At 42.1% G+C, this 12437-nt stretch overlaps 1 protein-coding gene across 1 annotated transcript in view; it reads left to right on the top strand.

The window, feature by feature from the left end:
- Positions 1 to 12437, top strand: part of ipo11 (importin 11) — a 126966-nt gene that overhangs the window by 35696 nt on the left and 78833 nt on the right. Inside the window, exons 14-15 of the mRNA XM_084551960.1 lie at positions 704 to 751; positions 5558 to 5663. Coding sequence (XP_084408086.1) covers positions 704 to 751; positions 5558 to 5663 — 154 coding nt within the window. The remainder of the gene's footprint in view (positions 1 to 703; positions 752 to 5557; positions 5664 to 12437) is intronic.

The following is a 12437-nucleotide window of genomic DNA, read 5'->3' on the forward strand; positions in this document are numbered from 1 at the left end:
TGCAAAATATGTTCCTCAGGCCTCACACCCGTATTTCCCATCGTGAAATGTGGCGTTGTTAACTCAAAGCCAGTGATGCGTATTTCATATATCTGCAAAGCATGTAGCTTTGTCACGGTGTCTGTAGCATGCAATCTGCGGTCTTGGCAGTGCTGTGAAATCCCACGGTGACTACCATTACAAACACCACTCTCAACTCTCCAGTCACTCACTCAGTCGCACAAATACATGCGGCACACCGCTCCTAGTCTCCTGGGGATTGGGGGGTAACGGCGCGCAGCTCTCGCTCTCTTGCTGAATTAGTGATGCCATTGCTCACACTGGCAGATTGCAGGTCGAGCGTCTGCCCTGCCTCTCGGGCTGCTTCCCCTTTTTCAAATGACAGAGTGGAAATTGTTGTGTTGGAGCAAGGAAAACATCAGATTGGGTAATTCTACGGCCGAAAGACGGCATCTATTGATCTTGAAACCTGAGTGCACAACAAGCCCTAATAGAGTGGGAGTGAGCAGAAGAGTAAAATGACAAAGGCAAGACTGATCTACTGGAGGCCGGGGTTCTTTAAGTTTTAACCCTGCTATGATACGATCCATTACGCGTCTTCTGTCGTGACTGAACAGCGTTTGTCCAGTAGGTGACACTCATCCTACAAAAGCTTTGCCACAGAGATTTCATCCGGTGTTTGTGTGTGTTTGTGTCTTTGCAGGCCCAACCAATGTAGAAGACCCTGTTCAGTTGATAATGAAGGATGCAGGTCAGTCAAATGTTCACCTACTCATCATCAGGCATGCAAACTCCTCACCTTTCGGCGAAATTCGCCGTTTTCAATCCAAATTGGGTGACTTATGTGATTCGTGCAAATCCGAGGAGAAAATATTTGGGGGGGGGGGGGGGGGTAGCCTACTCGTTGACTTTTATTTTAATATATTTTAATAATATAATAATATAATGTTCTATATACCGTAAATCCTCTAATATTGGCCTGTATTCCATTAGCGGCCGGGTCTCCAACATTGGCCGGTCTCGCTGTCAGCGAAGGTAAATAAAGGCCGGTCTCTAATAGCGGCCGGGGCTATTATTAGAACCATCTCGGCGGGTCAGGGTTTCGGCGGCACGGTGTGGGAGGATCCCCTCAGCGGGACCTCTCCCCGGCGTCGGCCGGCCCCTGCCAGGCGCATTTCCTCCGTGGCGGTGCGCGGCCTGTAAGTGCTCGGGGCGAAGGTGAGTCCGGCAGCGGACTCACTGTCCTCAGTGCGCTCCGACCGCGTCGCGCCGCTCATTTGTTGTTAACTAGTGCAGTGCCCGTCGGAAGTATGTATTGGGAGCTGAAGAAGATTTTTCAGTTGTGACCATTGTCGTGACCCATGTCTCCTCCCCACAAAGACATTAATTGTAGTGTTTTTACTGGTGGTTTTAATTGTATAGCGAGACACCTGCCCAGTTTCAAATCAATCGGGCCAACGGTTCGCGAGATATGCGTGCCACAGACAGACAGACAGACACACACACACAAACACAAACTCACCAAATAAGTTAAAAGAAATTCTTGATTTATAGATAGATGATAAAATCACTCATGTTTTGTCTGTCTTGCTGTTGCGATGAATAAACTGTAAAATAACGTTGAGTCTCCGTTGCCATGGTTACCATCTAGCGTTTGAGCCAGCGCAATAATAATTCATCAGTTAGAGCGGAGAAAACCTATTTTACCGATATATTTTACATAGCAGTGCACATCTTCGTGCCCGTAGCGAGACACCTGCCCAGTTTCAAATCAATCGGGCCAACGGTTCGCGAGATATGCGTGCCACAGACAGACACACAGACGCTTCTTGATTTATAGATAGATAGATAGATGTTCTGTATGCATACCATGTTATGGTAACTGTACGTTTTCAATAAATGAACCTAGTATTTTATAGGTTCAAATATACACAAAATCTTGTTTTTATTAATTCTACTCGTAGTTCGTTTTGCTCAAATAGAAATTAAGGCCTGCCTCTAATTCTGGCCTCCTTCCAATAAAGGCCTGGACCGCTATGCGCTTGAGTAAAATAAAGGCCCGGGCCTGTATTAGAGGAAATACGGTATATATAACCGCTGACTTTATTTACAGACGCGAACACATATTGAAATGTGTTGTCAGAGCCCCATGCGTAGCCCCTATGTGTTTATTAAACATGCACAGACTTTACCCGCCACTTGCAAGCGCTATGCACGTCACCGATCAATACCGCAGTAGCTATGTTACAGCAATTCATTAATTCAGTCTTCGACAAGGGAGAAGCAAAAGAAGACGTTCAGACGCCGGAAATCTCTCTGTTTTTCACGGCCCCAGAGTTGAATCCTCGTTCAGTCCCATGAATGAGATTATTGACGGAAGAAGTGGAAACATGAAAATTGGCACATTCAACTCCATTCAGACAGTGAAATATGCCCTTCAGGCCCGAGGAAAAACAGCCATTGAGCTGTTCAGGCTCAATGGCTCAAAAGTTATTTTTTTGGTAAAAATTAGTGAATTTGTAGTCTGTTGTCTTTGTAAATCTCTGTTTACCAAGCGGGGGGGGGGGGGGGGGGGGGGGGTTCGTGGCCATTTCCCTCTTTGCGCACTCTTCTCACCTTTTTGACCCCTGACCAGTTTGCATGCCTGCATCATTCATCATGTATTAACTAAATACAAAGTGTCAAGGTTGTAATATTTGCTTAGCTATGCTTAACTATAATCCCAGTCAATGCAAACAGGTAAGTGTCAATTGAGACATATTTGCACTTACATAGAGACTCATTTGAGTCTTGGATAAGACAAAGTCTCGTAAATAATGTCACAGAAATCGTACTTGTACTTATAGATTGTTCTTTTTTTGAGGTGTATTCTTATAATTTGATTCATTCTTGCTACATCTGCATCTAGTCGCCTCTTCATTTCTTTCTTTTTATTCCCTTCCCTACCTTCTTTTACTATTTATAACTCTTTGACAGGCCAGGGCTGCTACTGCTTTTATGGCGCGCACAACTAAATCATTGCCTGCTCAGAGGGCCTCTGTTAAAGCTCGATGCCCGTAGAGATCTCAGCAGCACGTTGACAGTGTTGAGAAAACAGCGGGCGCCGCTGGGACGACGGAGCTCTGCTGCGGTGGCAGATAATTGTGGCTGCGAGAGCCGAGGCTGGTTCAAGAGCCGGCGAGGCACTCGATAAGAGCAGCTGCAGATATTTTTTTTGTCTCAGGGGAAGAAATAAGTCAATAATTATAATAGTGGTAATGCATTTCCAAACTATGACATTAATTACACTGCTGTGAAAGACGGTCCTGTATTTTTCTCAGCCCCCAACCGAACATTTCTATAAATGCCTGTACTTGCGTCAGTGAGCTGAAGGCTGGTACAAGGACATAAATCCAACCCACAGTATATGCTGTAAAGCTATTTGCCATAAGTATTAATATACTGTGCTGCCAAACAACCACCTTTTCTACAAAGTCACAAACACCTGGTTAGACTTTTTTTATAGCTCACATTGCTGCAAACTGGCATTTAACCCAATATAAAGTTAACTTTTCCATTTTTGTGGCTTGATTCTTACCAGAACTTTAGTCTGGTAACACAGGTTATCCATTTGTTTCAACTGATAGGGGGGAAAAAATACCTCTACCTCTTTTAATAGAACAGATTGTGGAATCTAAACATCTCGCTTCTTCGACACTAGTCATAGTGTTGTCTTCTGCATAAAGCCCGCCCAAACAAGTCTCGACTGTAGACCAAAATTACCTTAATAAGCAGTGCTTATGCTTCTGCGTCAATTTGACACTGTAGTTACAGCGACAGCCCAGACCTTAGGCAGACCCTCACGCCATAGCCTGACGTTCACATCCCCAGAAATGTAATTACAGCGTCACAGACCGCAAGAGCTGTGATTCGTCCTCGTTTTTCCGGCAGCTTCTCCAGCACCGCAATTTTCAAATTGGTTGTGTTGGATCAATAAAGGCGGAACACACTGTAGAAATATTGACAGAAGAGGTTTGAAGATACAAGCATTTGTACGACTCGTCTTGGCATTTTTACAGAGCGAGCCAGACTGACGAGCGCACAATTCTAAATGCCTCGCACCGGCATACACTACATGCATAGGTTACGGCGTCTGTGTCCCGCAGAGGTATAAACTGCACTTTAAAGCTAAAACTTTAAAAAAAAAAAAAGTAGATGGGAGAGACTCGGGCTTTCAGGCTAACATCCATGTGGTGTTTGTGTAATTTTTTTGCGGCTCCACATGTGACAGCATTAACTTCGTCTGTCAGGAATTGTTGTACATCAAGTATATTTTCGTCCTCCATTAGCTCTCTGACATGGCTTTTAAATATTAATAAATAATAGAGTAGAAAACATCTCGTTTTGGGCATCCACAATAACGTAACATCAGTCTGGAACAGGAAGTGATTATTTTGTGTCCCGAAGCTAAACCAAACTGCGTCAGTAACACAAAAACATAGTGCAGTATTAATAACAACTACAACAAAATACTAATGAATAATGAGGATCAACATGCTATAGTACAGAGATCCCAGCTGGCTTTTCATTCCACTCTTCCACATGTGCTATTGCTTTTGAGAGTTTCTAATTTCCTGTCAGTTTTATTTATCTGTAAATAGTCCCTCAGAGGTTTTTGCGATAAGAACTAAGACTGCAGGATTACCACCCTTTGACCATCCATCTCCCCTCCCCTTCCATCCATCCTTTTTGTCATTAAAAATGACAGAAAATGCCGACTGTTAAATGATGAGACGGGGCTTATATAAGTCGAACCAGCCTTAGTCTCATTATGTGGCAGCCACGCCTCATATGCCCGATCTGCTCCGTAGAACTTTCTGGATGATTCTGCTGACAGATGCAATGAATTTCACCTCTCCCTTGCTTTTTTTGCTTTCTTTTTTCCCCTCGCACATACACTCGCAAACATATATAATAAAAGAGAATTAAAGTAGTGGGAAAATCTGTTTCCCTCCCATTAAATGCTTTCTCTTTTTCTGTTGTTGTTCTTTTCGTCCACTCTCGTTTTCTTGTTTTGTCATCTCAAAATGAATTTATCGTGTAGCTATAAGTTATAAATAGTAGCACGCTCTACTTGTATTGCTTGAATCTTTATCTCTCTAGTTTATATCGCTCTCATACTGTCACTCTTTTTCTAATCTTTTTCTAATCTTTTCTTTTCAGTTCCCTCCTATGTGTCACCATTACATCCTTTTTTTCTGAAGAGCACTAATTAGTGTTACTTATTCTATGTTTTTTTTACTACAAATTTTACTACGAATAACATACAGTGCTCATCTATAACCGTTTTTGCTTTTCTCTTATGGTATGTCAAAATTCACATGTTTGAAAAAGAGATTTACTGAAATTGTTATGAGTTGCTCTGTGGAGCCCAATTTTAAAGCGTTTTCACCCACACAGAGCAATCAGTGTTACTATAAATATGGAGACTAATTGTAATTGGTATTCTGACTGTGTTTTTTTTTTTTTATTTATTATTTTATTTATATATTTTTTTTTTTTTGTCATTTGGCCTCAGTGTACAATGCTGTGGGACTGGCAGCCTATGAGTTGTTTGACAATGTGGACTTCGACCAGTGGTTCAAGAATCAACTTCTCGGAGAGCTACAGGTCAACCATCACAGGTACTGTGCCGGGAGGGATGCAGTTCTTTCAACAAACAAATCTTCAAACATCATCCAACAAATCTACCTAAATTAAGAGAACATTTGATACTCGCGTTTTTGGCAACTCCATCATAGAAGAGTTGGACCGCATCAGATTGGCTTCATAACACCTCACAGTGTTTATATTTCCAAGCATCAGTGAGTGAACAAGATGACAGAACATTAAATCACCAATCTGTTAGTATTTTAATCTACACTCACATGCCAGTGTAGTAGGTACTAGCAGAAATCCAACTGTGACAGCCCTGCACTAAATCCCCCTTAACGACTGTCACAATGTTCAGCTGATCTTGAAACAGCGTCAGAAAGGTGGTTATTCAACTCGATGATCATTTTGGAGGAGGAACTTTGTTATTCAGCCTAGCCCACTGACTAAAATGGGGTTGTTGAAATATTAGCAACGTGGTTCAAATGCAGGAAATAATTTCTCCATATGGGATCAGTACAGTATAACAAAAAACATAGTTGGTACGACACAATACAGTTCAACAGTACTCCAAAACCTTGGATGTCCTGATCAATAATTATTTTTGCCCTGATCCGATTCCGTTGTATGTGATGATCTGTCCTGATCTGACTTCCTTTGTATGTTTTGTAAACATAAACATGAAGTTTAAACCAAGATTTTAAAGCCAGACAAAAAAAAAAAAAGTGGAACTACCTCAATCTGACTCACTTGTTTTAAAAATTCATCCCATTACATCAGCCTCCAAAATGAAAACAGTTGAATCAGCTATTCTCTCAGTCATTTTAAACAAATGCGGAATACAATAACTTTTATGAAGATTTGGGGCGGGACACATGGATACAGAAGCCTGGATAAATGCTCTAAGAGATCAAAAAGTTGTTTTTGAGGCTATCAAATCAAAAACCTAGTGCAGTATTCTTCGACATTAATTTATTCATATTTTACATTATTTATTGCCATATTTTGTATGATGTATTGGCATCTCATGAGTGTATGTGGTCTGTCTTTTGTTAGTTTGTATTGACTTATGGGATATTTGGCACTTGCTTTGCATTGTAGCACTCTAAACCACGTATGTACTTGTGCAAAGACAATTTATACAGCATGTGACCTCATTTTCAGACTGTAGTGGCGTCTGACGTGTGTCATAATTAGCATTCCTTCCCGTGTGACACGTGTTAATTAACTATTAACCTTTCTCCAGCTATTTCTTACCGTAAACAGCATCGTAAACCCATATCAAAACATCTTTAATACTCAACTGGTAATTGGAGTCAGTTTCAATCATGGTGACAATTCACAGCTTACGAGCAGCAGCCACATTTTTCATCAGCTATCAATCAGACACATAGCATTAGAAAAATAGCTGTGGAAACTGATAATGGGTCAACAGCTGCCAGATCAGTATGTGTTGAGGAGAGAGTGCAAGGAGCAAGAGAGGAGAAGAGTGGCCAGGGGTTGAGATGGTCTGAGTGATATATAGAACAAAGAAGTGTCCTGCACACACAATCAAAAGCAAAAAGCCTGCAGCACTCAAGAGGTCGGCCTCTTGGGCCGGGGGTGACGTCAGAGCGCGGGCATGCTTATGTCACTGCGGCCTTCCTCCCACGCGATGCAGGTGCGAACAACCCCTCCACTGTTAGACTGGCCCTTATTCTTTGATCTTTTTTTAAAGTTAACACCCCTGACACACTGCAATATGACCAGGTATGTCAAACAAGGATAGTGTTGCGTGAGAAGATATCCTGAGGGAAAAAAAAAACATTGTTTTCTATTGAGCACTTTGCTTTCCATTGCACAAATGCAAACACTTGTATACACGCTCCGCTCCTACAATAAGAGATGGGCAAAATAAAGGGCAACTGACAACGGACACTAACACAGAGCAATAGGGCAATAATAAGAATCCAGTCAGAAATCCTGCTGGTTTAGGCTCAGGAAATGTGTCACATGTCATAACCACTCTTCGACTGCCCAGAGATGGCAGAGTTTCGAGTCACAGTGAACGTCCGATGTCTGCCAAGAGCAGCGACTCTCAAGTGTTCAAACATTACAAGGTTATGGAGTATGCATCTTCTGCATTGATGGCATTGAAGGAATAATGCAGTAGGTAATAATTATTTATTAGGCTGCATAAAATAAATCTATGCATAGAAATAAAGGCCTATGAATGTATGAATCTAAATTCATCTCTTCAGCGAAATTGTTTATCGTGAAAACGGAACACTGACCTTATCCCTCAGCTGCCAAGAGAGATGCCTTCAGATTGTGAACCTATTGCTTTGTGCTTAGAGGAATTTTTTCGTCTAATAAAGCCAAGGTTAGTTACATAAATGACAGCGGATAAACTTTTCAACTTCCTTCTGAATTCCCTGTTCTGCAGCACTAAATGAAGCTGTGTTTCTGTCAGGCTTTAGATGCTCCTACAGTCTTTAGAAGAGGCTTCTGCAGTGGGAGTGCAGACGTTAAAGCAGCGACATGTTTGATGTTCCCCCTCACTGACTGGCATGTCTTCCGTGGCAGTCTTGTTTTGTGCATATGTATGTTCACAGACTTACTTGCATGTACCTTAGTTACCCAAGTGCGTAATGTCACCTTGTTTCACCTTACTGAAAGCTGCATTCTCAAGTTTGTAGTTCCTGAAAACAAGAATACGCTTCCTCAGATACATGTCTGTGAAGGTTCTCAGTCATCCAGGTCATGGTATATCCAAAAAAGGCTAACCATGCAGACATCAGTTCTTTGCACACCTGCCCAAAATGTCAGTGTGGCCGTTCTTTTTGGCTGGTGTCTCTTTAAGGCTTATCCCATATGTGTTCAGTAGGTGCATTGGTGCTGATTTTGGGATTGTCGGGACCAGGGCATTTGCAATGTATGCCTGTGTCAGGCTGCATCCTGCTGGGGATGGCTGCTGCCATCAAGGAGTGTCATTGCTATGGGTTCTGGATGCCTGGTCTTGTCTAGGTGGGTGGTACATGTCTAAGTAACATCTACACGAATACCAGGTCCAAAAGTTTCCCAGCAGGACATTGACTTGTCACAAAATAGTCAATGTTATTCACTTTTCCTGTCAGTGGTCATAATGTTATGCCTGATCGGTGTATAAGCAGAAAATATATGATTTTTAAAAAATGTTTCTCTTTGCTTTTGCTGGACTGTTGTGCTTTTGGATTTATTTCAAATGCCTGAGAGTGCTGGGGTGATGCCCAGGATGGAAGAGCTGTATTCAAGCCAGTGTATTGTTTGTCCACAGTGTGTTTACCTTATACACAATTTGTGTATTGTGTCTTGGGAAATGGTATTAGGCTGGAGAGATTATGTTCCAATGATCATTGTCGTCAGCTGCCACCAGGTTACCATATACGCTTAATAAAAAGCCTCGATGTACTACAAAATCATGTATCTGTAATATAATTTGGTTTTCTATTGTGAGATTAGTAATGCAAGATAGCACACAGCATACGCGTGGCTGCAGAAATATTGCCCCAACTTGGCAGCGTCTCACAAGAAGCAGAAGGACAATACCTATTCGGCGCCTGCCAGAAGCCTCATTCAAAGCAGATTTTCTGGCCGACACACTTGCCGCTGTTACCAGAACATTCCCAGATGCTGCACTGTCTGCCTTCCGTGGCCCTCTGGGTACTGGCAGTTGGAGCTTTTAATACAGCATGCTTGTTTTGATCTTCACATTTTCACACATTCCCATCACAAAACAATAAAATATGAAACACGTCCAAGTATGAGCTAAGCAGGGAGTTTCAGTTAAAAAAGAGTAAAGTCTCTTTCTGTTGTGAAAGGAGTTTCATTAGATAAAAAATAAATGTCTGTGGCAGACTCAGACTAAAGGTTGGGGGTAGAGGTCCTTATCCACCTGCTGTCACACCTGCGGGATTTTCTGCTGCCCTGCTGGCTTCTGAGCTCACAATTTGTACGCGCCCTTGACTATCCCTTGGGGTAGGATATCCTTTGGATCTCTATTGATTCTACTCCTGCTCATCATCTCTGGTTCTGATTCAATTCATAGGACATTTTGGGATGTACTTAATCTTCCAGCTCCTTGCTAATCTCCACCAACACTCGATGAATATAGCCGAACAAAAATCACAATTCAGTATGAACCAGTATAGCAAAGTAAATAAAAAGACTTCGTCTGTTTTTGTCAACACCAAGGACAGAGCCATCTTGATTTAAAATGAACATTGTTGGATTTGTGAGTGGGCAAAGTGAGCGGGGGTGTTGATGTTTACACTCAGTAGTCAATTGACCCATACACTGTGAGTAGAGATGTCAGAGACTCTGCCCGGCTGAGAGGGCCAAATAGAGCTCAAACTCAAAGTGCTGTGTGAGCTACCACATCATACATATTTAATAAAACTGACACAGTGTCTCCTCAGCTTTCAAAACTGATCCTAATAACTTGACGTGGAGAACAGTTCATTCATTCATTCATTCGTTTTCCGTAACCACCGCAATCCTCCAGAGGACTCATTTGGCGAGAGGCGGGGTACACCCTGGACAGGTCGTCCGTCCATCATCGCTAAAACAGAGAGACAGACAACCATTCACATTCACACCTACGGCCAATTTAGAATTACCAGTTAACCTAACGAGCATGTCTTTGGACGGTGGGAGGAAACTTGAGTACCCAGAGAGAACTCTTGCAAGTACAAGGAGAACATGGAAACTCTGCACAGAAAGGCCCCAGTTGTTGCTGTGAGGCATCACTTCTAACCACTACACCACTGTGCTGCCCATGGACAACAGTTGAAGTATCTGAACAGCCTTCTAATAGTAATTGTTTGCCTCATGGTGCATAAGGAACCCAGGGAATTTTATACAGAGCGTTACTTACCCAAAGACTCCAAACAAACACACACACACACTGTCACACAAAAGCTACATGTGGCAAATCAATGTTTTCTCAATCCTTGTTCCATTCTTGGGGGATAGAGGCTGCCTACTTGACTTTATAATGCAATGATGCTCTTGGTTATAACCATCCTCTTTACTGATTGGATTTAGGAAAACACCTTGCCTGTTGAGGACCATACAGATGTAATTTCACATGTCTTTGATGTCAGCTTGAATCAACCAGCGGCTTTATTTGTCCCCCCATTTCAAAAATACCAGTATTCCCTAGCGCTGCAAACATCAGGAATTTCAAGGCTCAGGACTTACTCGTAACGACGTTTAAGGGTGACATCGGAATATCTAAACTGACGAACTGAACAACTGAAACTTTCTTGGCAATCGACCACGGTATACGCAGGATAAAACCCTAAAAGTTCGTACGTTCCGTGATTGTAATGGATGTCTCTGAGGTAAATAACCCTTTGCTCTACGTCAAATGCTTCTGAGCCTATGCACCATCCAGTACATACATGGAATGCACAACTTGGAGGGTAATCTTTGTGACTGCCTTTGTGCCTCTTAAAGGTTTATCTGAGATAAATTTGAGCATTCTTCTGTCCAGATCCCTCTGTATGAGGTAGCAATAGTATAGATATTACTATCATCTTTTAGCAAAACGCTTGTGTGTGCTTGGCCGTCATTATTTGGCATAGTGACTACTCACTATAGTCCTACTTATACATTCATTGACTCGTCTACTTCACTTTTGGCTCAGTCTTGTCCAGAACAGTTGACGTACGTGAGTCATGAGTCATAGTGCCTTGGAGCATAGAGACGAAGGCTCATTGATACAGATACACATTCAAAGCTAACGCAGGACTCATTCCCGGACATGGCCACATTCCCTTAAAATCACTTCCACGGACTTCTTAGCAACGCCAGCGGTAGCTTTAGTGTCACCTACACAGACAGTGGGACAGATATAGAGTGTCTTCTGTCAGACTCTGTTGGCATAGACAGCCGTGAAACGCTTTGACGTTGCCTTTTGTTGCTTGACCTTTTAGTGTGGAATCAGAAGAGTCGCTCTCTCTCCTGGGTAGCCGATGGATGCTATAAAATAACTGTGTATAATGGTTCTCTTCGATTTTTTGCAATTATTTGTGGATTAAAAACATCATTAAATTTGGTATATTCACATGGGGTAAAATGTTTCAAGGTGTGACAAAAAAAAAAGCACCACACATTTGGCTTTTAAATGAATTCAACTCGCCAGCCTGTAGTTTGTGAAGGCTGTTTAGCGGAATGACTCAGACTGGATGGCTTTTTATACAGCCGGGTTTATGACTTGATCTCAAATATTGTTGGGAGTTTCCGTTCTTACACCACCTTTAGCATAACTGCTGTCTTTTGTTTCTTTTGTAACTGTTCCCGATGGGACAAGGTTTTTCACCTGGTGTTGACACCATTAAGTGAATAAACTTCTCAGTCCCATTGAGCATACTGACATTTGCTCACAGTGCTGTAGCTAAAAGGCCACACAGGAGTGCTGTAGAAGAGAAGTAGCCTTAGCACCTTCCACTCAGCCTCTACTGCCTTTTGACTGGATGCAAAAGGACAAATACCGAACAAAACGGTCTTAGAATTACCTACCTTAAATGACCTCATTCATATCAAGGAAACTGGATTTCCCATTCACATCAAGGAAACTGGATTTCCCATTCACATCAAGGAAACTGGATTTCCCATTCACATCAGATTATTCCAAAAACTCAACTATAACACATCATTTAAATGCACGCAAACATGCAAAATATGAAAGAAAAGAAGCGCCTTGCAACATTCGAGCAACCCATTTCCAACGCATTGCCCCAAACCAAGTGCAATATTCACAGAATAGCAGCACATTGTCACAT

The sequence above is a fragment of the Chelon labrosus genome (assembly GCF_963514085.1).
Source record: "Chelon labrosus genome assembly, chromosome: 9".
Lineage (NCBI taxonomy): Eukaryota > Metazoa > Chordata > Actinopteri > Mugiliformes > Mugilidae > Chelon > Chelon labrosus.